We start from the raw sequence: 27,097 nt of genomic DNA, 5'->3' as shown, positions 1-27,097 counted from the left end.
TTGTCAACTCTAGTCTGTGTGCTAAATTAACATAACCCAACGACTGTTGGGGAAGAAGTAAAGAAGCTAATATTTATCCAGCACCCACTGACATATGTACTAGTGGCTATGCAACATGATATCCATCTTCTCATTTAATCTACCAGATAACCCCATGAAATCTATAAAAATGAAAAATGAGATTCAAAAGGTTAAGTGATTCTTCCCAGCCCCTGGAGCTAGAACACAGAGTGCTAGATCCAGATTGGCTGGGCTCTCCACTATTTATTTAGTCTCTGTGATTAAGGTTTTGTTTTGCTTTTTTTTTTTTTTTAACTCCTATAAAATGGGATGATTGTTGGACCTCCTCTGTAGGCTTGTAGGCTTGTTGTGAGCATTAAATAGAATCATTCCTATAAAAGCATTTAAATATTGCTTGGAACATACTGCGTATTCAGTAGAAGTAAGCTGTTGTTAGAATTGTTACTTTAAGGGACGCCTGGGTGGCTCAGTCTGTTCAGATGCTGACTTCAGCTCGGGTCATGATCTCAGGGTCCCGGGATAGAGCCCCGGATCCAGCTCCCTGCTCAGTGAGGAGTCTGCTTCTCCCTCTCCCTCTGAAGCTGTCCCTGCCTATTCTCTCTCTCTCTCTCTAATAAATGAATAAAATCTTTAAAAAAAAAGAATTGTTAATTTAAGCAAGGAAGAGATTTGAATCGAATTTCTCTTACTCCAAATATACACCATGTATATGGAATAATTAAATTGAACGGTTCTAAAGCAGCAGCTCTGTGCAAAGCTCTGTGCTAAGCATCATTTGGGGAAACACAAATGTAAATGCAACAGAGACTGTCCCACAGGGAAAGGGGAGACCAGCAGATGTGTAATTAAGCATGATGGCTGGGTTTGGGAATGTGCCCAGAGAAATTGAGAGGAAGTTCTGTGAGAGCCCAGAGGAGGGAGCCCTTCAGACCGGTGGAGGAGGGGTGTGGCAACAGAAGGAGCTCCTGAAGATCCTTGCCCTAGGTGGGTTCTAATCTTGAAAGAAAGACATACACAGGACACCGAGAACAATGCGAGATCTTATCTCAGGGAGTTCCAGATTCTACCAAACAGACAATGCTTGCCTAGGAATTCTGGGATGAATGTAATCCTGGCTTAGAGTAAGAAGTCGGTGGGGCTCGGGTGACGAGAGGTGGCACCAGCCCAGAGGGTCATAAAAGTTAGACCCCTGGGGAGGAAGAGAGGGTGCTCATTTATTGAGCACCTACTATGTGTCACACAGCCCATGGACCTCAAGACAGCGCTGTGATAAGGCCACTGAGACTCAGAGAAATTCAGCAACATGCTGCAGGTCACAGTGCTGTGTTCCTTGAACGACTCTCACTCATTCAAACCCGTCCCAAACTTTAGGAATCCACTTAGACGTTAGTCTTCCAACGTCTTGTAGACACTTACACCCTCCTTGGCAAAGGTATCTCACTTTTAATTTTTACCAAATAAGGTGAATGACGAAGGCGTGTATCCTGAGAGTGGAGGAACAGAATTACTTTTGTTCTAAAAAAGTAGTTTTTAGGACAAGGCCCCCTGCCCCCAAACCAAGGAATTCCTTGGGTGGGAGTTGGGATGGAATTGATAAATATGGGACCATCTAATGGAAATTACTGGCATACTCTAATAATTGGGGACTCCGTTACACTTCAGATTTGGAAGCGATCTTAGGTATCCTTGACTTCTGTTCTTTCATTTGACTTAAGAGCCAACAGGTCAACGGTCCACATAGGTCAGAACTAGAACCTGAGTCCCCTCAGCCTCAGACAATTGCTCTTTGGCTATAAATGATGAAAGGACAGGAGGCAAATCCTTGCAAGACCGAGGGATGGAGTAAAAGAGGGATAGTAGCGTGTGATAAATTATGTATCTCATGTAAGTAAATAAGAGTGGCCTGCATAGACCCGTGGTCAGGGTGGGTCATGAACCAAGGGTCACGATTCATTCAGTCTTGTTCACTCAGTTTTTAAAAGCAAACACATATAGGCAGGTATCAAAGTCAAAGTGGCTCCCGAGACGGCTGGGATAGAATAACAAGTGTGTGTTCGAGGAGACCCATGAACGTCTCTGCCACTTGCTCCGACGCACTTGGGGGCTGAGATCGAGAAGCTCGGGAGCTCTGATACTTGGATCGGTCCCTTCATCCTCACGTCTGCCCCAGGACAGAAATGAAACCTTGGCTTCCTGGGTTTTCACTTGTCTTTAAGAACCTAAGGGGCACTTGGCACTTGCCGACAACCGTAAACTAGATGGTGTTCACTTAGCACTTTTATAGTTTACAGAGTAGTAGTATACCCCAGAGCGTACTTTGTTGTCAAAATGAATTCGGGAGATGGTCCCATTTTAAAGGTGAAGCAGTGGAAGGCTCTAGCGAGGCAAAGCGGCTCGTGCGGGACAGAGCACTGACACGTGTTGGCGTGACTGGGGACTTAGAACTGAAACTCTGTGTTATGACTCTTTGTGGGAAAGCTGACAACGTCCCACACGTCTAGAAATATTCAGAACTGTTGTATACAATGACTTAGAAGCCCCTGGAAGGAATAGAGTTTTCCAATGCCTAATTGCCACAACTGAAGTGAATTCGTAGTCATGTTCCAACCTCTGTTGGGGAAAGGGGGGGGGTGGGGTTTGCAGGATGTAATTTATGGAGTTCAACATAGATCTTTTTGCTTTGCTTTTTTTTTTTTCCTTTTTTTATTGAATGCCAACCTCATGACTTTCATAGATGACTTGGAATTGCAGAAAGTGAACGATTTGCTCCGGCGAACTCCGTATCTACGGCATTGGACTCCCGAAGATCTTTTCCCTTCAGCCCGGAAACACGTTTAATAGAACATCATTTTCATTTCATAACTAGAGAAACTGAGTTCAAACATTCTTGGCCCCGGACCATGCGGCCAGTTCTTCCCAAACCAAGAAGATCTGACTCTGAGATCTCCTGATTTCAGAATAGTGCCATAATCCCTGCATACCACATTCCGGCTTTTATAGAGGGGATGTCTGAGTCATTTGCTCATTCTACAAATCTGCATACTTTCACCAACACATATTCTCCACTGGTATTCACTCTCCCTGAAGTGTGCAGACATGATCCCAGCTCTCGGGGAAGATCTGGAGCAGCCCTGAGGACAGGGGTGCATGGGGAGGAAAGTCCCCTGGTTAATGGAGCAAACTTCACCTCAGGCTCCTAGCGTGCTTTCCACATGCAAACCTCACGCAGCATCTTTTTATCACTACATTATTTGATCATACTGGTAATTAATAACTTGTAATTCACCACTGCTAACTCATTTTGACTTATTAAACACTTGGAAGGGAAAAATAAAAAGAACTGTTTTGCCATAAGGGGGAGCTTTTGAGTTCCATAAAGAGGGGGGAAGAAGAACAAAAATCTATTACATATATGTCCCAGTTCAAAACAGATCCACAAAGCAGCAAACGGTCAGACCCTTACCTGTGACTTGAACAGTGTCCGAGAACCTGAATGTCTTAGGTTGAAAAAAAAAAAAAAAGGCAGGTAAATGAATATGTCTCTCTCATTTTTTAGTATAAAACTACAATAATTTCTAACAGCCAATAGAATATTTTTAAGAGTATCCTGGAGTAGAGACCCAGTTGTGCTGAGTGCAAGCTTCGGAGAGGCAAATGCCTTGGAAAATGCCTTTCTTCTGGTTGTTCCTGGGGATTCTGTGAGGATTTTGAAGACAACATTTGGACTAGCTGCAACCAGCAGCACTGGGGGGCTCAGGGAGGAGGGCGGGTGTGTGTGTGGAGTGGGGGGGGGGACGTTCACCATTGCATAACTTTAAGGGAATCCTGAGCCGGGGAAAAGGATTGAGAAGGTAAAAGAGAGGGAGTAAGGAGGAAGGAAAGAGGACGAGGGAGAGAAAGGGAGTGGAGAGAGGGAGAAAAAGAGAGGAAGAAGGAGGGAGGGGGGGAGAGAGACAGATGAGGGTGAGCGAGGGAGAGAGACAGCATTACAAAAAATTCAGAGAATCAAGTTTCAAGACCCTTTCTGTGCTATAGAGAGGGATGAGGTTTACTAGCAAAGTGCAAAGGAGCTCCTGAGAGAGGCGCGAGATTTTTTTTTTCCCTCTCGCTAGGAGAAAAAAAAATAATAATAATAATAATAAGGGGCGGTGGGTGGTGAAGGAGGGGGGGGGGGCACAAAAAAAGCAAGCAAACCAAAACAAAAACAGGAATGTGTGTTTTGAGCAGGAATGAGGAGAGCTGGAAGGACCATAAGGGGGTGTGTACAGAATTTCATTAAATTGTTACTTTAAGATTGTCTTCTAAAAAAAAAAAAAAGAAAGAAAGAAAAAAAAAAAGGAGGGGGTGGAGAAGCGGGAGCGAAGGAGGCAAACGGCGAAGTGGAGGAAGGCTGGGTAGCTCGGCCTCTCCAAACTGATTGATTAGTCATGATCCCCGCAGTTTTAACAGGGACTCATTCAATTGGGAAGGTGGAGCGCTCGGGAGCAGATTAGCATACGCTTGTTTACTCATCTTCTGAGGGCTTTTTCCCCCCTCTTTCCTTTCATTTTGTGAAGAAGGAGGGAGGGGAGGGGGGACGGGGGGGGGAGAAGGGGGCTGTGGCTTGTGTTATAAAGGACGCAAAAAATAAATAAATTAGAGCATCTTTTGGGGGGGGAGGGAATTCAGCGGATCAGTGTCTTAGAGGAGCTTTTTTTTTTTTTTTTTTTTTTTTTTTTTTGGAACAGCGAGAAATCATATAAAATAAAATGAAATAAAACAAGGAGGGAGGCAACCAGCTGTTAGAGGGTGGGGGGGCGAAATAAGGCAGATAAAGGAGCGGGGAGAGAAATTAATTGCCAACCAGGAGGAGTTGGGCTGCATTTTTTTTTTTTTTCCTTCTTCAAAGGTGGGGGGAGTGGAGCACACACCTTGAGGAGGGAAGCGAGGAGGAAAAGGGGCAAAGCGAGTGCAGGGGGGCTCGGCCGGGGAAGTCGAGGCGCCGCGCGCCCAAAGCTGGCAGCTCCGGGCGGCGCTGCAGGGGCGCAGGGGGGGCGGGGGGGACCGTCGGACATGCGGCTCTGGACCTGGGTGCTGCGCCTCGGGCTGCTGAGCGCCGCGCTGGGCTGCGGGCTGGCCGAGCGCCCCCGCCGCGCCCGCAGGGACCCGCGGCCCGGCCGCCCCCCGCGCCCCGCCGGCCCGGCCACCTGCGCCACCCGGGCCGCCCGCGGCCGCCGCGCCTCCCCGCCGCCGCCGCCGCCGCCGCCGCCGGGCGGTGCCTGGGAGGCCGTGCGCGTCCCCCGGCGGCGGCAGCAGCGGGAGGCGAGGGGCGCCGCGGAGCCGGGCCCGCCGGGCCGGGCGCTGTACTTCGGCGGGCGAGGCGAGCAGCTGCGGCTCCGCGCCGACCTCGAGCTGCCCCGGGACGCGTTCACGCTGCAAGTGTGGCTGCGAGCGGAGGGCGGCCAGAGGTCCCCGGCGGTGATCACAGGTAGGCGAGGGCGCCGCGGCGGGCCCGGGCGAGCGGGGCGGGGGGCGGGCGCCCGGGGCGAGCGCACGGCCTCGCTTTGCCGCGTCTGCCGAATGGGCGCGCGCGCGGGCTCCGCGGCTGCCCAGCCTGCCTGGAGGAGGGAAGGCGCGCGCGCGCGTGTGTGTGTGTGTGCGCGTGTGTGCGCGCGTGTGTGTGTGTGCGGGGGAACTCGGGGAGCGCTCCTGGCGGCCGGGGCCCCTGGGGAGCCTTGTGCACGCACGCCCCGCTGGAGGGGGCCCGCCGGGGGCACGACCATGGGGGTCCCGGATCTCTTGGACTTGCTCACGGAGATGAGCATCCCCGCTTTCATGGGGGCGCGTGCACCCCGAAAGCCTCCGAGGACGGGGCTTCCGCGATCCCAACGACTTAGAAGTCCTCGAAGTGCCCGAAGTTGCTCTGCGGGCTGCGCCCCCTGCGCCCCGCCGCGCACGGGCGCGCACATCCCGGGCCGGGCCTCGGGGCTGGGGTGAGCCGGCCTCCCCGGGGCGCGCGGGGCTGCGGGGGACCCCCGGGGACGCGGGGCTCGCTCCCCACCCTCCCCGGCCGAGCCCCGAGTGAAACCGGACACTTGGTGAGGGTTGCAGACCGTAGACGAGCTCCACCAACGTCCGGCCCCCTCCCCATGGAGCTGGGGCAAAGCCTTTAATGCAACTGGGTGGGTGGGGGGGGTGGGTGCAGCGCCGGAGCCGGGGAGGAAAGTTTCGCCTCCGCGGCCGGAGCCCGGGAGATTCCCTCCGTGCACAGGCAGCCTTGCCCGGTCCCAGAGCAGGGGGTTCCCCCCTGGCGCCGCCGGGAAGCCTGCGGAGGCGGTGCGCGATCCCCCCCCGCCCCCCTGCGCTGTCTTCCCGGGGAAAGCTGCGAGCTCCGCCGCCACTTGTGCCTCTCCCTGTCTGGCTGCTTCCGCGAGCCCCATCTCGGGGCACCCAAACTCCGCTGCCCTCCCAGGATCCTGCCCCCGGAGCTCCCGGGCTCCCGGGCTCCCGCTCCCAAGCCCAGAGCGAGAGAGTGACTTTCCCCCCACATCTGACGTCACCACATGCTATTTTTTTCCCTCTCTTGTCCCCCCCACCCACTCCCCCCCCCATCCCCACCTCCTCCAAGAAGCAGAGGGAAACCGGGCTCTTTGGGTCTCAGCATCCAGGTCCTAGGCACCTGAAGCGGGGTACGGCCGCAGAGCCGAGGGGAAGTGCTCTTTCCACTAATCTGATGATGCTGGTGATTCAGGGCTACGGTCTGTTTACTTCTCTTTCGGAACCTGGGAGAAGCACAGAGCCTGCTGCTCAGGGAGGATGGAAAAAAAAAAAAAAAAAAAAAGAAAGAAATGAGTAGATCTGATTCTTCCTAAGCTTTACCTGCCATGCTAGTGATTTGGAATGCTTTTCCAATGCGGAGGGGAGGGCTCAGGGTTAGATAGGTATCATCCAGGAAGAGGTAGTAAATACGTGTTTTTTTAATATATATATATATATATATATATGCGTGTATGTATGTATGCAGAACACCTGGGATTCTACAGGAGCTTGCTTTATAAACGTCTATAATTCAGACAAGGAGCCTCTCTTCACACGCGTTCTCTTGAGCACTCATTCACTCTCTCACACAAAGATTGTGCAGTAAAATACTTTAATTGGATGGGGGACGTTAGGTTATTATTGCTTGTATAAAATGCCTGGCCCCATTTTATGTGTGGAAATAACATTCCTCTCAAAATGAAAAAAAAAAAAGAAAAAGAAAAAGGAAAGAAAAGAAAAGGAAAGAAAAAAGAAAAGAGAAAGAAAGAAAGAAAGAAAGAAAGAAAGAAAGAAAGAAAGAAAGAAAAGGCACTGCTGTCGTGTAGCACCAGAAAGCCAGGAGCTTTTCTCCCGAGGATTCTGGTGGATTTTTTTCCCCTCCCCTAGTTGAGTCTGAGCCAGAATTGGCGGTGTGTAAACACCTGGCCCTGAGCCAGCCGAGACTCATTCTGCGTATCCTCCAACACGGTACAGGCTGTTGGACGAAAAAGAACCTGCTTCTCCTTGAATTAAAAAGCAAACAAACAGAGGTTCTTTGCAGAAGCACTTTTTCGGGCTCCCTCCTGCGTGTAAGTTCAGGCGGGGAGAGGCCCGGCCTAGGTGGGCAGCCCGGCCAGTGCCCAGCCATCCTCCCGTCCTCCCGCCTCGACCTCGGGCGCCCGGGCTGCCGCCTGACCTCCGCTGGCTCCCTCGGGCTGGGCGTCGCCACTTTCCTAGGAATCCCTGGTCCCCTATCTGGAGAGAGCTTGCATCTCTCAGCAGGGAGCGCGCTGCTATTTCAGGCAGAGGGTTGCTGCCGTGCTGTCAGGCCAGGCTGCCTTACATCACTCTTTGCTGCAGGATTCAATTGGGTTTCGTAAAGGTCTAATTTTACGGTGCTGTTAACCGGGTCTGTCGTCTGGCAGAGGCAGGCCTTGCCGCTCCTGGTAGGCGGGCTGTGCTCCCAGATCCGCCCGGGATGCTATTTCTGCCCCGGTTCAAAACTTCCCTGACACCAGTTCAGACAGGCGCTCTCGGAGAGGCAGGGGGAAGGAGGGAAGGAGCAGCGTGCTTCTGAAGCTCAGAAAACATGCCTTTTATTTTTTCCAAAAGGGAAGAAGAAGAAGAAGAAGAAAAAAATATATATATATATTAATAAATAAAAAGGGAAAGGCTTATACGGGCAAAAACAAAGCCAAAGTTAGGAGGTGCTTGTGCGCAGGGCCCACCGATGATGGAGGGTCTGGAGGATCCGAGAATCCTTTAAGGCCCTGGTGGAAGGGGGTCCGCAGAGGTTACCCCCACCCCTACCTGTTCTCTCCAGACCCTGACAGGGAGACAGAGAGGGGAAGGAGGGGTGCTGCTGGGGGACACAGCGCAGGGGGCGGCAGGAGCTCCGTTTTGATCTCAGGCATGCGGCCTTCCAGGCCTCACCCGCCCCCCTGCACACACGGCCGCGGAGAGAACGTGTCTAGTAAACAGCATCACCTCTTCCCCCTCCCAAGCCCACCACCCAGGCACAGCCTTTGCCTTCCCCGCACAGCACGTTGGGCTCCCTTTCAAGTCCAGGGTGGGGGGCTTTCCTACACACTCCTTTGCTTTTGTCCCGTAGCAGGCAGGAGCCAGACCCCTGCCCCTCATCCCCAAAGGGCCCCCCCTCCCCAAAACCCTCCAGTCCAAAGAAAGAGAAAGGAGAAGAAAAAGAAAACAATAGACTCAATTTGCTCCATCGAGCAGAGGCCCCGAGCAGCAGTTAATCTTGTTAAAGTTTCTCCTGACGTGTTAGATAAGTGAAATGTGGACCGCACAAGTGCTGCCCTCCTCCCGCCCCATCCCTCAGTGATCCAGAATTCCTGCTCTGAAGGAGAAAGGGATTTACCTGAATCCCGTCCAGCACCTCTGCTTGCCACGGTTTTTTTTTCCTTTTGTTCCAAATGTTGGACTGTTGAGTTCCCTGGCTATTCGGAAAAGACTGTTTCCTCCCGTCTGCCGCCCCCACTTCCTACTACCCCCCCAGGCCCCCCCCCAAAAGAGTGCCTGCAATTTTCCCAGCCTCACAGGTGCCCTAACAGGGAAGGCTGGGGGGCAAGGAGTGCCATCTGTTCACACGGCTGGCCCCCACCTGTCGTCGTCACATCCAGGTCTAGAACGTCGCGGGGGTGAGGTGCCCGTTTCAGCCCTCAGTTTGCCCACTCGAGAACCTACCCACTCGAGAACCCACCTCTGCCCCTAACTGGTGGGGTGACCTCGGCCAAGTTGGTTGAGTCCTCTGGGCTTCCGCTTCATCTGCAGAGTGAGGGTAGGACTCAGGACTGGACTTGGTGTATCGGAAGTGCTCTGCAAACTTCACTCCTACTACTGGCTGTGACTTCCCGGACAGCTCGGTCTTACCCTGATGGGCCAAGGACACACCCGGAGGACAGGGAGTAGCTCTCCCTGGATGCCCCCTGGGGGGGCACGGTGCTAGGCGCCCACCTTGCGCCCGCACACTTCTCCCTCGCAGCCACCCTGGGACACAGTGAAGAGGAGGGGAGTCTCAGCCGGGGGTGGGGGGACAACAGTCCAAGGTCCCCCCGCCCCTCAGGGAGGCAGAGCCCACGTGTGAACTTGAGCTCTAAGTGCCCGTATCCCCTTCAGCGGCCTTCCTGGGGCGAGAAGAGAGGTTCACATTTCCTTCCTTATGCCTAAGGTGGGATGTTCCCCATCCCTTCTGCATTGCTGGGTGCTGACCAGTCACCTAAGAGGATAGAGAGCGGGTCTAAGTCTCACTCGGGGCCCTGGATTGGACTTGGCGGGTCTGTCTTTCCTTTCCTGCCGGATTAGGCAGACGGGGCTTGGAATCACAGTTGCCGATCCTGTGCCGTGAGATTTGAGATCAATGTCATTTTTTCATCTCCTCCTGTCCTTTGGTTTCCTCATCTGCAAAATGGGCATAGTGATCCCGGGATATTGCAGGGAAGTAAACATGCAGAAAGTACCTGGCAGGGTGTCAGCTCCTCTTAGGGACTCAGTCAACGGGAACGGGATCCAGTAAGTAACAACATTCCCTTTTCACTTTTCCAGTTGGCTAACCTGGCTCCCAGGAAGTCGGCCTGTTGGCGCTGGGAGGACATCGCCTCTTGAGTTATTGGGGGAGTAGACCATGTATGTCAGGGGACAGTTAGACGCCCCCCCCCCAACTCTCTCCCCTTGCACTTTCATTTCCTCTTCTTTGACCTACTTGGATGACCCCTCGGTGGTGAGAGCCAGAGGAAGTCTAGAGCCACTGGACCAATGAATGAGCAAACCGGTTAGCACCGAAGAGAGTGTGCACCCTCAGGAGCAAAAGGCAGACGGTGGTCACAGTGGGGTCCGGGTCACAGATCTACTGTCACATGCCTCTTGCTCCTCCCCCGGGTTCCTTCCACTTCCCCTTTTCCCCAAGCAGCCGTTCACGTGGACGGCCCGGGTGCTGGAGGGGGCATCACCCTGGCTCCTTGCCACAGAGGAGAGCAAACTTGAGGCCGGCTCAGAGGTGTGGAGCTCAGGAACGTGGGCCGTGCAGTGTCGGCCCAGGCAGGGACTGCGGCAGACAGCTCGTTGTGCAGTGGGGAAGCTGAGGACCAGGGTCATACAGGGGCTAAGAATTAAAGTATATTCACAAACTGTGCCCTCTCCGAGGGGCCTGGGAGGCCGTACTGTCCGGGAGTTCACAACCCTGGCCGCGCCTGGAATTACCAGCCTTTAAAACATCCCGATGCCCAGGCTGCTTCCCGGGGATGCTCATGTCATGGGTCAGGGCTTGGCCTGGGCGCTGGGGTATTTCAAAGCCTCCTCGGATGGCATGGAAGGACCACCAGTGGGGCGAATCCCCGATCCAGTTTAAGGTCTCCTTGCTCTGCAGGCGGAGAAACTGAGGCTCAAAGGGGAAGTAGTTCTGCCCACTAACTGGACTGGTTAGTGGCTAAGACTTGAGAGACTTGTACCTGTCTCCATTCTGAGTTCCCAAACACCAGAAAGGACCCTTCCTTCACTCTTGGTTCCCCTGCTGCCCCCAACCCCCTGGGTGCCATGGCCCTGCCATTCCATTTTTCCCAGAGCCACGTCTGTGTGTGAAACCACCCTCTCTCCAGCGGGTGTCACCTCTCAAGTGCTGACACTCCTGTAAGCAGGTAACACTGAGTCTTAGGCTTTTGATTTTACATGAATCTCTCCAAGGGGTGGGGAGGGGAGCCTCCCCGAGAAGGAAGGGAAGCTGAGGCAGCCTCCACTTTGCACTGGGCCAGTTCTAACGGAAGGGGTATGTTCCCATTATTTCAGAGCCCCCTCATTGAGACCACCCCCCATGTGAGACCCCCTCATTGGAGACACCTAGAGCTGCAGGCTGTAGCTGTCTCAGAGGAGGAGAAGGGAAGATGCCCAAGTGCCCTGGGTAGGAGGACCTCGTCCACAGCCAGCTCGCACCCTGTCTCCCTAAGGCTCAGGGATCCAGCAAGTGCCCCCCCCACCCCCTTGCCCCAGCTGCTCTGCTTCCCTCAACGTCCCCTTCTCTTTCTTCTTGCTGCACAAAGGCCCCACTTCATGCCTTGATGCACTTACTGGAAATACTTAACTGAGGACTGACCTGTGGATCTTGGCCCCTTGGCTCCTTATGAAGACCTGAAACTGGGCCTCAGGAGCTCTGAGTTCAAGTACTGACTTGGCCTCCCCTGAGCTGTGGGACCCGGAGCCCCCAGCTCAACCACTGGGGTGTCAGGGGACAGGATTCCAGGTGTGGTTACATTCCCCATCCCCACAGGTTGTCACAGGAACCCGGTGAGACAATGGTAGCAGAAGCTCTTGGCCAAGATTAGGACCCGGTCCACATGTCAGCAAGAGGAAGGGGCGGTAGGCTGGGAGGTGAGAGATGTGAGGAATTTGTGTGATCAAGGTCATTCCTGGGAAGGCGCCTTCATTATCATTATTCACATTGCAAATGATAAATAGTGATCAAGTTAGCAAATCTTTTCATGCCTGTGACCTCACTGGAGCCCTTTGATGTTGGGACTTCACAGGTCTCCAGAATCCTACCGCTTAGGTGCTGCGTGACCTTGACAACTGCTTGCTGGGCCTTAGTGTTCTCAGGGTGCACAGGGAGGCTCCGGGGTGGAAGAGGGGCTTTTAGACTGCGCTCTGCAGTCTTAGGGGTCTCCTGGGGAGATGCTGGAGGGCAGGTTTCTGCCTCCCCCCACTTCCCTTCACCTAATTCTGTATAAACTCTGCACTTGTGCAAGATTCCGTTTGAAGACAGGGAACAGTCTGAACTGACAGGGGATGCCATTGAGGACTTATTGTGAATTCCGTTCATGTTATTATGTATATTTAAAGCCCCTAATCTGTTAGAACTTCCTATCGAAGTATTTATGGGTTAGAGTCCATTATGTCTGTTTTATTTGTTTAAAATGCTCCAGAATGACACGACCAATAAAGGTACGGTCGGTGTGGAAGATGAAGGAGGATCAGCAGACTGATAACAACTGTTGAGAACAGGCGATAGAACCGATGGGCTTCAATGCCCGTTTTGTCTGTCCCTCCATGTGTGGCTAAGGAGTTCCATAATAAAAAGTCAAAAGTAAATTAAGAGTTTGAGCACCATAGGAGGAGTCGAAGGCTCAGATCCCTGCATGTTCTGTGAGCCAGCAGGTGTTCCAGTACCACGGTGCCAGCTTGGGGAGGGAGGGTCAGGGACCGTCCCAAGGTCACACAGCAGTCAAATGAAAGTCGGGGTGCAGTCCAGCCTTCAGACACTAGGAGCTCCCTCTGCCCTCCCCTCTGCACTCTCACAGAACTCAGGTGATTGACCATCCTGGAAGAGCTCAAGGGGAGGCTTCTGAGGCGTGTGTAGGAGGGTGGCGGTGGAACCCTGCTGGGAAGCAAGAAGCTTTTAAGTGAGGCTATTCTTGGCCATATAGAACTGTCTCACACACTGTGAGGCATTTAGCATCTTTGATACCATGCATAAGAATCCCCCAGGATCTGCTAGTTGCTGTGACAATCCAAAGCATATTATGGCAACACACACACACACACACACACACACACACAGAGTTCCACGTATTCCTATTACTCACTTGTCTGGCTCCTCATTTCTCTCCATCTCCAATTGTCCTGGGAACCATCTAGAAACTCCTTGAGCTCTGAGGGAGTGACCTTCATGGGTCTAATCCCAGGAGAAGTGGACACTATGAGGAAACACGGGAAAGGAGCGTAGGCTTCCCGGGGACTATTTTGTAGTGGTTGATCTTAGGACGCAAGGGTCCGATGGCCTGAGTTTGATTTCGTGGCTCTCCCACCTGCCAGCTGCGTGACCTTGGCCAAGTTACTTAATATCTCCAAGCTTCACTTTTCCCATCTGTAAAATGCGGATAACGCTGGCTCCTACTTCATGGGGTTGTTTTGAAGATTAACTGGGCCTCCATGTGGAAAATGCTTAGTAATGGAATCTAGATCATGGGTAAGCACAGTAAACGTTAACTCATGTTGGTGTTATGTGTGACCGACCCTTGCCACCTTGCCACACGTTAATTCTAATTCTCTCAATAGCTGAGAATTGGACAGGTTTATCTCCTTGGGCAGAGCCAGGGATTGCCTTTCCCTTCCTTGCCACTCGGGAAAGATACATCACTCTCAACATAAAACAAAAGGTAAAGGCAAACATAGAAACACTTTATTGTTTCATGTGTCCTCATAGTGGAGACGTTAAGGAATCCAGATGAGAACAAGGGACACAGTAAAAAATTGTCCATCTCCTTTCTGGGCATCAGGAGGCAGTTACTGACTTCTTGCGATGTGCCAGGTACCGTTTGGGGCCTGAAGACAGAGCACTGAGCATAAGAGGAAAATATCCCTACCCTCAAGAAGTCTGTGTTTTCAGGGATGGGGTAAGGAGATGGACACAGAGTATACATGAGAGAGTGACTGTATCACACATGTATGTGTTCATAAAGAAAAAATAGAGAAGGAAGTAAAGGGCACTTTGTAGGGGTGGGGCTGCAGGAGGAGTGAGATTTAGTTGGGTGGTCAGGGGAGACGGTAATGAGAAGTGGCACTGGGGAAGAGCCTTAGGAGAAGACCCGAGGCTACCTACAAAAGACTGTGGGATATTGGAGAAGGAAGAGCAGTGGACCAGGAGCTAGGAGATGTCAGTTCTAGACCAGTCAAGTCATTACCTCACTCTGTGACTCTGGACCAGTCATGTTCCCTCTTGGGGGCCAATTTTCCTCATCTGTAAAGTTGGACTAGGGACGAATCTATCCTTGCCCTAGGGACCCTCCATGCAGAGATCCCCCTAGGATTCCATAATCGTAATCAGGTCAGACCTAGGGCAAAACCGTCACCTTGGCCATGGTTGCAGTTTTCTTCCTGGTTTGGGTGCATTTTCCTCCACTAGGTGGTGTCTGTCCCTCTCGAGGGCCCCGTGGCCGCACACTTTCTGCTTCCTCGCCCCCGGCAGCACTCCTTCTTGAAAAATGACCTGGTATTCCTTCTTGCTGAGGCTTCATTGACTGACGACACCTTAGAACGTTGCTCTTCCATAGACCTATGTACTTTCACGCCTCCCCGGAAAGCTTTATATCAAAAAGCAAAGTATTAATGGGTAGAATTTTTGTCAAAGAGTGACTGAAGACATTATTTAGGTAATATTGGTACTTCCCAAGAGCTGGAAGCCATCTCAGTCATTTTGCTCATCATCACTGCCACAGATACTCCAAAAAACTCAAAGGAGTGACCTTTCCGGTGGTCACTTACTTGGCTCATAGCTAAAATACTCACATTTCACAACTCCTTACTATACAAGGGCCCTTTCAGGCAAGTTCCTGGGCATCACGGTAGGCCGCTGACCTTTTAGTCTCACTTATCATGTTAATCAGATTACTACATGAAGTAAAATACTAAAACTCTGTAGTCTGTGACGATCCGTTAGCCTGTTTTCCTTCTGCGAATCCTCAGCACTGTCTTCAATGAAGTTCCTCGTGCTCCTTCTCGTCCTCCTCCTTCCTCTCTCTCTTTCTGTTCCTCACACCTAACATAGTTTCTGTGGCCACTTAGATTTTCCTTCAAACAAAGAAAAGAACATTTGTTTTTCCATATTATTTGCCACAGACCCAGGGTCCATAAAACCTGGAAGAGTAGGGGAGGTGACCCTTTTTCAATTTTAGAGAAACTAGGTTCTCTAAACCAGGCTCTAGTTCATTTGGAGGAAGTGGAGACAGAGAGTCTAGAAGGTGGGAGGCCACAGCTTGGCATCCATGGATGTGATTGTGGGGAGCATGTCCAGCCTTGTGCCTTCAGGAAGCTCATGGTCTAACCTGGACCTGTCCCCTTTGTAGTCAAGAAGTTACACCTTTATCTGCCCCATTCCATCCTTTCTTAACCCCTGTTGCCCAATAAATGTGAAATGTGGCTGGGCAGGATCAGACCACACGTGTTTCTAGAGAAGGGGCTGTTTCCCCCAATGATGTTGTAGATCTTTCAGCTACAAAGGTTGGAAAAAAAATGGAAAAACAGTCCAGTCAGGTACAAGATTGCCTTGTTCTAAGATATACAAAGTACCCGAGCAGAAAACCTAAGAAATGAATCCAGACTGTACTGTTCTGTGAACTAACGATTCACATAGTAAGTCCCAAGAACCAAGATATGTGAGTCAGAAGGATTCATCAAAACCATTATTTTCAAAGATAAGAAACTGAGGGTTGCTGGGGGAAAGACTCCAAATCAGTGAGCAAGCTGGGTAAAGTCCTCTGTCCTCTGAGTCTTTCCAGGCCTCTGTTGGCTTGTCCCCTGACGTTGCATCCTTTCCCATTGAGCAGTCACCATCTCTCCGCTGATGAGCATCATTTGTCTACAGGCTCTGCTGGACTCCAGACTCATGGATCCACTGGAAATGTTAACACGCACTTCAAATGCAACATGTCTAAAGCTGAATCATCATTTCTCCAAAATTCCTTGTGTTCTCATCCGGTGTCAACCACTCTAGGTAGATCACCCACCATACTTGGTCATCCATTTCCATCTGTCCTGCCTCCTTAACATTTTTATAGCCAGTCTTCCCTCTTCTTGGCTTAGGCCCTCTGGGCCTCTTGCTTTGACTGTTTCCCTAGGAATGTAATGCCCACCTCTCTCAGCCTCGGCCCCAAACTGCACCCCTTCATTTTTTCCTCCAATATCCAATAGCCAATTTTTCCCAAAACGTAAATCCGACTCTTTTCTTTAACCTCTAGCTCTAGGCCCTTCAATAGCATTGGCATTATCTGCAGTTCCCCTTAGATACCCTAGACTTTTTTGTGACATCATTTTCTTTAGTTGCTGTGTTTCTATATACCCCTGCACCATTTTGCAGAACACGTTAGCTTCCACGGGATTCCGTTCAATGTTCCCTCCTTCCGGGACACCCTCCCCTGACTGTCCCCCACCTCTCTTATCCATCTGTCTCCATTATACCCTCTGTACACATATACCAAAACACCTGGAATTCTTTATCACATTTAATTGTGTGCATATTTGGGGTCATCTCAACTTCTCCACTGCCTAGCACAGCCTCTGGCTTATAAAGGTGCTGTGTACATTTCTGTTTAATGAATACATGACTGGATAGCAAAACCAGCTACATGTCTAATGATTCTGAGAGAAAGAGCTCAGGAACCTCAGGCATGTTGCATTACGTAACCAAAGCACATGACCTAACCCGTGCGTCACACTCAAAAACATTACACAGTGGTTAATTCCATTTCCCCTTGAGCGAAGAAGTCAGAAGGGAAAAGAAATCTGGCCTTCCAAAACAGAGGGGGGAGGGGGCAGTGCATTTAAATGCCTCCTCAACTCACATTTCGTCCTCTCTAATCCAAGCCACATTTTAGCCTTGGTCTTCCCCTCTCAGCCCCTCGCCTGTTTGCAAAGCATTTGTTTTGTGTGTGCACTACAGCACATAATCCCAAGCTTTGCTCTCCTCTCAGATTTCCCCCTCTCCCCCTTATCAGGTTCTTACTGGGCCTCGAGTGTCCTGGAAGTCATATCTGTTGCCTGGGTTTTCATCCATTTCCCTCCTTCCTGATTGGGGGGAGGGGGGCTTTCCATCTGCTTCCCCTTGATCTTGTGAGACCTTGTGGTGACCTCAGGATCTGGAATCCTCTATCCGCTGTTTATATACCCTTGGGAGAAAGTACGTATTCTCAGCAGTAATAACAGTAATAAAAGCAGCTAGCTTATAATGAGCACTTACTATGTGCTGGCACTGTGCAGAGTGCTACACTTTGAACCCTCTGAATTAGGTTTAGAAAGTTACATGACTTGCTGAAGACCCCACAGCTAAATGGTGGTGGGACTAGGGTTCAAACTCAGGCCAGTATAATTTTGTCTTTATCCACAGGCTTAGAGCATGGCTTGGAACACAGTAGTTGTCCAGTAGAAGTTCCATAGAGGATACATACATGCAAGGATAAATGGGTGGATGAAGGGAGGAAGGGACGGGGAATGGTGCCCCCGGTGACTGACGCAAACATTTCGAGATCAATATTAGAATGAAGAGGGAAGGGATGGGGATGGAAGAAGAATCTGAATGAACATGATAAGATTTCAAAGACAGTGGGGTTGAGGCAGAGGTTAATTCCGTTTCCCTTTTCTGAGCTGAGTCTGGGATGTATGTAGGTGACGGTGCTGTGTGAACTATGGGCTTCAGAGTAGAAGAATGACCCTGGAGTGGCAAGACTGAGTTTGTGGTGTGTTCTCACTGGAGCCGATTAAGCCCCCGTAGAGCCAGTAGTAAGCTCTCAGGATGACTCCTGTACGGAACAGCCCCACTGGGCTGATTAGATACGATCCACTAAAAACAAACAAGTACCATATCTGGTTCACCCTTTCCCAATGACGTTTATGCTCTGCTTTATCAGACAAATATGCTCATTATACAGTTGGAGAAACTGAGGTCCAGGCAAGTTAACTTGTTAAATTAAGCCGAGTTGACTAATGTTAAGCAGCAAGTTAGCAGCAAAATCAAAAGTAGAACTCAGATCTCTTGACTTCCAAATCAGTGCTCATTCCATTGAGTCACTTTGCTTTCCTTTGTGGGAACGATGGGGGTGGGGGTGATGCCAGTTACTTCTGTGAGTTCACATTAGTGACTTAGCAGGAAATATATCGCTGTTCGGTAACTTTTCTTAAGCGCTTCTTATGTGCCAGGCTCTATCCTAGGCATTCTGTGAGGTTCAGTAGGAAATGACAATTTATTAGAAGTCAACCAACTTCCTTGTTTCCTTCCTTCCTTCCATCCACCCACCCTCCCACTTACCTACCCACCCGTCCATCCATCCATCCATCCATCCATCCATCCATCACCCACCCACCCTTCCACCCATCCACCCACTTAATGGATGTTTATCGAGCACCCTTTAGTCTCTGTGCATTGTATGTTGAACCAAGGGTGGCGGAGGGGACTAAAATGAAGTACAGGGCACAGTTCCATCCCTTGAGGAGCTCCCAGCCCTAGCAGCGGAAGCAGACTGGTAAACAGATACATGACATCATGGTAACTGCTATAACGAAGCAATTAATAGAGTCCTGGGGAAGCGCAGAGGCAGAAACACTGTGTTCTCGAACACCCATGTTTATTACAGGGCTAGAAAGTGTTCTGAGCTTTCAGGGGCATAAGAGGCCCCTTCCACCTGGGAGGGTTGGGAACTTTCTCATGAAGTAGGTGGCATGTGTCTGTATGTGGAGGGCATGCTTTGCCTTGCATGTGGATAGATCACTCATGCCATTTTGAATGTAGAGCCATAAATCAAATTAGAACAATAAACACTTTTTGATTCATGTCTCAGCTGAGGACACTGGCCCAGAGTAGCTTTTAGGAGCATGACACTAGGAAATGATTAGACAATTCCATCCATCACCATCCGAATCACGTCCAGCAGCCCCTTATATCCGCCCCTCATCGCATTTATCACTCTGTTGTGTTTGCCTCCGTATGTGCCTGCCTCTCCCCACTTGTCTCCAAGCTCCTTGGGGGCAGAGACCATTTCTGTCTTCATTTCTGTTTATTCCTGGCTTTAGCACAGTACCAGCCCTGCCCATTGGTGTTCAAAAAATGGGGTTAAATGAATTTGACGTGGCTCTAAATAAGAGAGAAGATGAGAGGTGCTCTGAAGGAAAGGTGCTTTGAGGAATGACATCATGGGCCCTAGTAAGAGCCAAGCGGTGAACACAAACATGTTCTGAAGGACCCTAGCTGTTAGATGTTTCCTCCTCTCTCTGAGCTGACCAGTTGCCTGTGTGTATTCTTGCCACCCTTCCCTATCACACCCCTTTCTGTCTGCTGAGCCAGAGTACCGTTCTGTAAGCTTTAAGTGCTTTTCCCCCATGGTTTTCTGCTAGCTTCTCCAGTCCCATCCCTGGAGAGAGCTGAGAAGAGCCAGGTGTAATTGTGTGGGAGGTGCCCATGCTCCTCCTGCAACTCTCACCTGTGTCTTGGAGACCTCCCAGAAGAGAGGGGAGCAGGATGATGGCAGGAATCATGCCTTCTGTGCTCAGGGCACCTTCCCAGGGCCTGGGACATGGCAGCAGTTCAATAAATATTTGTAGGGGGACTTCCGAATGAGTAAATGATGTAAATTTACGACACACCTAGGCCAGTGTCCTCAGGTCAGAGAAGAAGAATCAGATGTCCCGAGGAGACTAAGAAATTATCCCAAGTTACGTCCTAGATTAGAGCAGAGGAACACTAGAGCCCAATTATCCTGACCATTCCTTCTGTCCTGTCATGTTGTGCTGGGGTTTGAGTTCAGCCCTCCTGAACTTGGTCACACAGGTTTCCTATCATCGTATCCTGCAGTGGGATAGGACCCAAACTATCCTTTTACGCTGAGAGGTCTAAAGTCCACAATGGGGGAGAGATTTGCCCAGGGTCCCACAGTTTTGGTAGTGGTAACACCAAAGCTTCCAGAAAACCTCTGTGTATCTATCTCCACATAGCCAACAAATATATAGTAGGGGCCTGACACTTAGAGATGCAGCAGTGAGTGAGCAAGATAGAGCAGGTCTGTGCCCTCATGGACTTTATTTTCTTCTGGGAAGAGAAGGACAGTAAATGAGTCAACAGTTGTAAGGTCTCGTATATTAACAATGATGAGTGATAAAAGTGGCTCATTAGAGAACACTGGAGTAGAGGGACTTCGGTTTGGGTGGTCAGGCTGAGGTCTGCATGACAGATGAGAAGGAATAAGCCATGTGAAAAGATAAGTGAAGAGAGTTCCAGAGAGAGAGGGAGGGCACAGCTAGCACACAGATCACGAGGCAGGGAGAATCGAGGATGCTGAGGGAGCAGGTGTGCAAGCCACGCAGCTGTGGGTGTCCTCGGCTGAAGACCTTGCAGGTCCTGAAATCTGGATTTTAATCCAGATGAACTAGGAAGTTACAGGATCCAGTGGTCACTCCGACCTTGAAGTGGAGAATAAATGACGTTGAGGCCAAGAGTAGAATCTCGATCATACCACGATCGAGGTGTCCGTTGATTATCAATGATATTATTTTAGTGATGACTAGTATTTTGGTTAACATCACTATTCATTTCCTTACTAATACCATTACCAATTAAAATACCTGAATAGGGATCCCTGGGTGGCGCAGCGGTTTGGCGCCTGCCTTTGACCCAGGGCGCGATCCTGGAGACCCGGGATCGAATCCCACGTCGGGCTCCTGGTGCATGGAGCCTGTTTCTCCCTCTGCCTGTGTCTCTGCCTCTCTCTGTCTCTCTGTGACTATCATAAATAAATAAAAATTAAAAAAAAATTTAAAAAAAATAATAAAATAAAATACCTGAATAGCACTGGTATTTGAGATCAACAGAGAATCAGGGTTTTCTTGCACCCTCTGGGAGGACTTGGACAGATTTTGAACGCTGAGACATTTTCCATAAAAATTTGACGGTGTGCACTTTTTTTTTCTGGGGGAGAGGTTGCCATCGGTTTCTTAGAGGGGTCTATGGCCCCCAAATGATGACCTAAATGCCTAAAGGCAGGAGGTACATGAGGTCATTTCCTGAAACCTGTACCCAGCTCTAAAATCTGAACACGCTAGGAGATCTGAGAAAATGAGAATGTTGATGTTGAGTTGTCATATCAGACTGAGGAATTGCACTTTCCTTCATCTGTACCCTTGCTGGAGTAAATAGAATTTAGGGCTTCTTTCCCTCTGAGGAGAAGTTAGTTTATTCCTTAGAAATATAATCTACAACTTTGTTTATTCAAACTCTGGTCTGAGTTTCTCTGAGTTTTAAAATAGGCAAGTTCACTTCAAATGTAGCCTGAGGTGGTCCTGACCATAATTATCCACTATGGGCTTTACCCACGAATCTATGAATCCAAATATCCATCCATGCATCCATTTATCCATCTGACCGAGCAACCACCCACCCACCTCCCTTCTTCCCATCTATCCTTCCATCCTTCCATCTCCCTACCCTTCCATCAGTCCGTACCCTCACCCAACTACCCTTCCATCTGTGTCACCTTCCATTTTCCAGGCTGTGTGCTAAGGCTGGGGCAAGAGTTAGAAGGCTCTGATTCTTGTTTTTATGCCACTCTGAGTCCTTGAAAAAAAAAAATCCCTTGAGATACCTCCACTGAGTCCTTTGCTTCTACTAGACTACAATTTGAAAACCCCACTTTAGAAGTTGAAAACTACTTTGAAAAAATTCAGCTGCTGTGCTTGCATAGTTATGTAATTATAAGTATTCCCAGTAGTGCTCTGAATCTGAGTCTAGACTACTGGAGGCTCCTTTATCAACGCTAATATTTTAGATCAATAACAGCTTCCACCCGTAGGTCAGCAGGTGGTGGAAAACCGATAGAGAATGTGAAATAGTGGCAGGGATCTTTGAGAAAGGGCAGGCTTCATAAGGGGAACAGAGAAGGGAGCTGCCAGTCACTTAGCTCCTGGGACTCTCTTTGCCCACAGCCCCAAAGCCCTTGCACAGTGATTCTGGGCCTTCGTGCTCCGCCTGTGCCCCTGGATGCATGATGTAGCAGGAAGCCCGCGTGGCATGGGGTTGTTTCAGTTTCCGAAGCATTTTCGACATGTACCTATCATATTCCCACTCGCCTTGTAAAACAAGCATTTTCATTTAATACAGTGAGGTCTTTGTATTCTCAACAATAAACACATGGTCTAAGGCTCTCGGACACAACCTGCCTTTTTCTCCCACCCCACTCCGTCCGCCCTCACAAAGCCCCGTGTCAGCAGAAATATCTGTTTACAAACAAGGGCTCCGAGAGAGCAGTATCAGTAGCTCAAACAGGCCTCCAGAATATGTCCCCGGCTCTGTCCTTGGCATCCCCGTGAGCAGTGTGTGTCATTGGCAGCCGCTTCCGTAGAAGGCTTTCTGCCTTTCCATCTTTCCAACTGTCTTCGTGGCTGGCTTCCTCTGTCTCCTTCCACTTATTCATTAAAACCATGAGGAGCCTGGACTGGAGAGGCGGTCGGATGCTGGCCCAGGCCTCCTGGATATCTGGAAAACAGAGTCCAGCCCGGGAGTGTGTGCAGACAGCAAGACAGACTCAGACACCTCTAACCTGTAGTGTCTTCCGAAGCAGGAGCTGATTGAAGGAGGGTTATTAAGTGGGTGGATGTACTAGTCACGTGATCATGCAGCTCTAGGTCATTTTTTCACTGATTATCAGGATTATCCGTGGCCGAAGGCACTCTTTGGCCTCTCTTGAACTTGAGTCTACTACAGCTCCCTACTACCTATACATCGAAAGAGAATAGCTAACATACCGAGCATGTGACGTGTGCCAGGCGCTGTGTTGAATACTTTGTGCGTATGAAGTCTTTGGTCTTCGAGTGCTAGGCTTCCAGAGGAGGGAACTGAGGTAGAGGAAGGTTCAGTGACTTGTCCAAGGTCACACAGCACGTCAATGGGAGAATGAGTCCTTGGAGTCCATGGTCTAGCCACTCCCCCACAAAGTCTCCAGGTCAGATCTGAATTTTTTAGCCCCGCATTCAGCCTCCTTCCCAAACGTTGTTGTTTACCGCAGCTTTTCCTGGTTCCTCATATCTCAGTTTCTCAGCCTCAGCACTATTGACGTTTTGGGATGGGTAATTCTTTGTCACAGGATGTTTAGTATTGGAGGATGCTTGGCCTTGACCCACTAGACGCAGTAGCATCCACTCCCAGTTGTGATGAGCGGGAATGTCTGCATAAGTATTACCAAATGTCCTCTGGGGGCAAGATCTCTGCTGGTAGAGAACCACTGACTTACGCGGATTTTTTTGATTAAAGAGAACGTATTCCTAGAACACATACCTCCACCTCATGCTTTCTCACATTTGATTTTCCCCTTGACCTTTTAGCGTCCTTGGATGCCTCCTCATCAGTCTTCTGTGTTCCAGAATCTTTCGGTCCTTTGGCATCTTTTACAGCCAGAGAACAAATACTAGCCTGTCTGGGTTACTGATCTGCTTTGTTTTTATGCTTTTGTTGTTGTTGTTTAGAAAATGTTCACCACCTCCAAACTTTCTGTTTAAAGTCCCCTTAAGTTACAAGCTCAGCCCCTGTCATGCATTCAGTGACGTGTATTGGGTCAACCATATGTCAGGTCCCAGGCTAAGCCCTCAGAGTCAAGGATGTATGTCAAGGAGATGGACTACCTACACCTCAAGAACTTATGTGATAGGCTGTCTGAGCAGAAGAGAAGATTCAATATAACTCTGTGCCCTATCCTAGCTGAGAAGGTGGGGAAATCAAGCCCCAGAAGGTTGATGATATTTGATCAACATCAACCAGAGACCAAGCTCAAGGCTGAACTAGGTCATCCTCCACCTGGAGGAACAGAATTAAACTTCTAAAGTCCTGAGGAGATCTAACTACCAGTTATCCTTCTAGGTCCCTTGGGTTGGATCATGATGCACGATTTGCTGGTGGATATTAAAACAGTAGAAAATTAATATCTGAAAAGTCTGTTAGCCCTCTGTCTTCAGAAGTTTGCTTACACTCCATGCTTTCCATTGTAGGCCTTAAGTCCGAATGACTTCAGATTTCTCCCATGAGCACTGGGCAGGGACTACTGAGATGTGAGTCCTGAGTCTTTCATCAACGTGACCCTGTTGATAAGAACACCATGATCCCAAGCTAATGACCCCCCCCCATTTGGTTCCTCAAAACCAGCAAAGATTCCCAGTTGTGTATGGAATGAACTTCCGATCTCTTGGCGTGCCATTCACAGCCCTTGGCACTGTAGCCTCAGGCATACCTTGCAATTTCATTTCCCTCTGCTACTCTGTACATCCTCAGTTCCATCGAGAACTCAGGTCTTGCCCCATCTCCAGAGCCCCCTTCCAGTGACAGCACAGCTCCCAGCCTTTGCTCCTGTTTCACCTTCTGCCAGAAGGTCGTCACCCAGCCGCTGCCACCCAGTCCCTGTTCGTCTTGCAAGGCTGCTTCTGAGCCACTCCTCCGGGAAAACTTCCTGAGCCTTCTCATCTTGTCCACGTCGAGGGTTCCTTCCACTGAGCTCTGTTTGCTCGTCCTTCTACTAGAACTTACTCTATTAGGCTTTTCTTTATGGGTAGTTAAGATCTGCCCCTTGTCCTCACACAGTCCATTTTCCCCAGGCTGGGAGGCCCAATTTCAAAGTTACGAACAGGAACTCTTGGGTCTGATTACCTGGGTTTAAATCCCACCTGTGTTACTCGGGTGAGTTGCCTGTGCTTCTCTGAGCCTCCGTTTGCTCATCCGTAAAACGGGAATAATAATTCTACTCCCGTTTGGATTGTTGTGAAAGCTTCCTGAGCTAACTCGTGCAGTTTACCACAGCACCTGGGACACAGCAAGCGCTAGGGGGGCATCAGCCACCAGCCACCACCATTCCGCCTGCACAGAAGAGTGACTGTGGATGGCACAGGAGTGGGAATCTGCCTGCCTGGCCGCGTCCCTTCCTTATCTCGTTTTGCCATCGCTCTCCCTGAAAGGCTCACCCCTGGCTGTGTGGGCCAGGATGAGGTGATGGCAGGCTCACCCGAGAGAGGAGTTTTTGTTTCCAGAGCTCAGCCCACACTGTCTGGGGTGCATTTTTACATAACTTGCTGTGGGTCTGCGTCAGTTATGAAATTCACGTCACTTGGCTCGCCCACATGGGAACCTTCCCCATCCCTCTCAGCTTCTTGGTTTGGCCACAGGTACTCAGTGACCCTCCTGATGTTATTTTGTAGATGAGGATCTAAGGTCCAGATGTGGACCCAAGGCTGACTCATCTACGAGGTGCAGCCAGCATGGTACCTGGAAAGCAAGGTACTTTTAGGGGCCAATAAAAATGGCTTAGTTTCTTTGAAAATCAGAAGAAAATAGCGTAATAACATGAATTATGTAACGATGAATCCAGCCTCTTGATTGTATGCATCTTTCTGCCAATGTAACTGTAAAACATAATTCTATGTATTTATGGAGGAAAGGAAAGGTGCCCAGGGCCAGGAAAGTCGTGACGTGACCCTGGTTGAAAAGGAATTTGCCCAAGATCAATAGTACATTAGTGGCAAGCCAGGGCAAAAGTTCATGGCTTAACGCTCTCAACTTAGAAATCTTATCCCTGCATTTTTAACAGATTGCCTAGAAATCCGTTCACCATAGTCTTCTCTTTCCCTGATGAGACAGTGGACCAGAGACGGGGTGCGAACCGCCACAGGTCACACGCTTAGTTACGCTTTCCTGACTCCTCATTATCCCTTATAGTATTTTATATAACCCAACCTAGTGACTGTGGATGCAACCTTCGCATCGTACAGGTGGAGCAGTTGAGGGCCAAGAAGTGGAAGAGGCTTACCCAGTGTCACAAAGATGCCACTCTTGCCTCCAAGTCGGGGCTCTTGTTCCAGTACTCTAAAAATGGTTTGAAACTTCAAAATCTACTCAAATTGCATTTCCTCACAAGCCTTGGGCATGTTTCATTCATTCATTCATTCATTCATTCATTCATTCAAATACACATTCACACATTCAACACCTGTGTTCTGAGCACTTATGTTCTTATATAATAGAAGGCTCCAGATACAGAGTTGATGAACAAACACGTACTCCTCATCTTTACTCTCCCAGAGGCTTACTTTCTCCATTTGTGTGAACAGAATCATAGGTTCTATGTTTCTTCCTTTAGAGAGATCTAGGAAAAGCAAATGAAATAATTAAGATTCTTTGTACACTTGAAGGCTTCAGGGCAACTTAAGGCTTCTTGTATTATTATAACCAACAGAGTGTATAATCAATATAAGGAAGCTTTAAAAAAAAATGACTGCATGAAGAAATAAATAACCATCTGCTTCTAAAAGAGTTTTTGCTTATATTTATTCATAGAAAACATAAAGCATTGGCAAAACACTTGACTTTGGAGTCAGGGAGCTAGGTTCCAATCTTATGTATGTTATTACAAGTCAAAAGACCTTTGCCAAGTCAAGAAAACTGTCATCCTTTCCTCATCCATGAAACGGGACTGCGAGAATTTATAGATTAGTCCTAATAATTCAATGAGATGATGCACATAAAATTGTTGTCCTTGAATGTGGCACATCCTAAATGGTGGGTCTGTATTTCTCAGTAGGTTCCTGTGGCTCTGGGTCACAATAGAACAAATCAGAGTAGTGATCCTAGGGATAGAGTAAGGAGGCAGGTATGATAATAATAGATATTCCTGTCTGCATGTTATCAATTCCTACTATATCCACATTGCATCAACCAGAAGACTGGTACTAGCATTAGGGATTAGCAGTCTCTTGCAAGAGGGTACAGTCTGTGTCTGGTCATGCTCTATACCCTGAATGTCTAGGTTGGACCTGATGTGGTAGATGTCCTATGAAGGTGTGTTGAATGAATCAGCGAGTGGGTAGGTGGATAAATCAGGTGGGACCTGGGGATGTTAACTTGGGGGATAGAAGAGCCAGGGATAATGCAATCAAAAGCCTCACACCTCCTCACAGCTGTCCTGGGGTAGAGGCTACAGAATAACTCTGTGGGTCCCTGGAGCTCAGATCCTGGATCAGTGGAAGGCAAGAAAAGGGAGGTGATTTGGCTTCACTACAGGCGAGC

The 27,097-nt window shown here is 49.6% G+C and overlaps 1 protein-coding gene across 1 annotated transcript in view; it reads left to right on the top strand.

Moving 5' to 3' along the window:
• The first annotated feature begins 4,972 nt into the window (after positions 1 to 4,972).
• The window catches only part of PAPPA (pappalysin 1), a 235,756-nt gene continuing 213,631 nt past the window's right edge, over positions 4,973 to 27,097 (top strand). The window contains exon 1 of the mRNA XM_072727537.1: positions 4,973 to 5,488. Coding sequence (XP_072583638.1) covers positions 5,074 to 5,488 — 415 coding nt within the window. The 5' untranslated portion in view covers positions 4,973 to 5,073. The remainder of the gene's footprint in view (positions 5,489 to 27,097) is intronic.

Source organism: Vulpes vulpes, chromosome 12 (genome assembly GCF_048418805.1).
Source record: "Vulpes vulpes isolate BD-2025 chromosome 12, VulVul3, whole genome shotgun sequence".
NCBI classification, from domain to species: Eukaryota; Metazoa; Chordata; class Mammalia; order Carnivora; family Canidae; genus Vulpes; species Vulpes vulpes.
The sequence above is the reverse complement of the archived record's forward strand: the minus strand, read 5'-3'. Positions and strand labels throughout refer to the sequence as shown.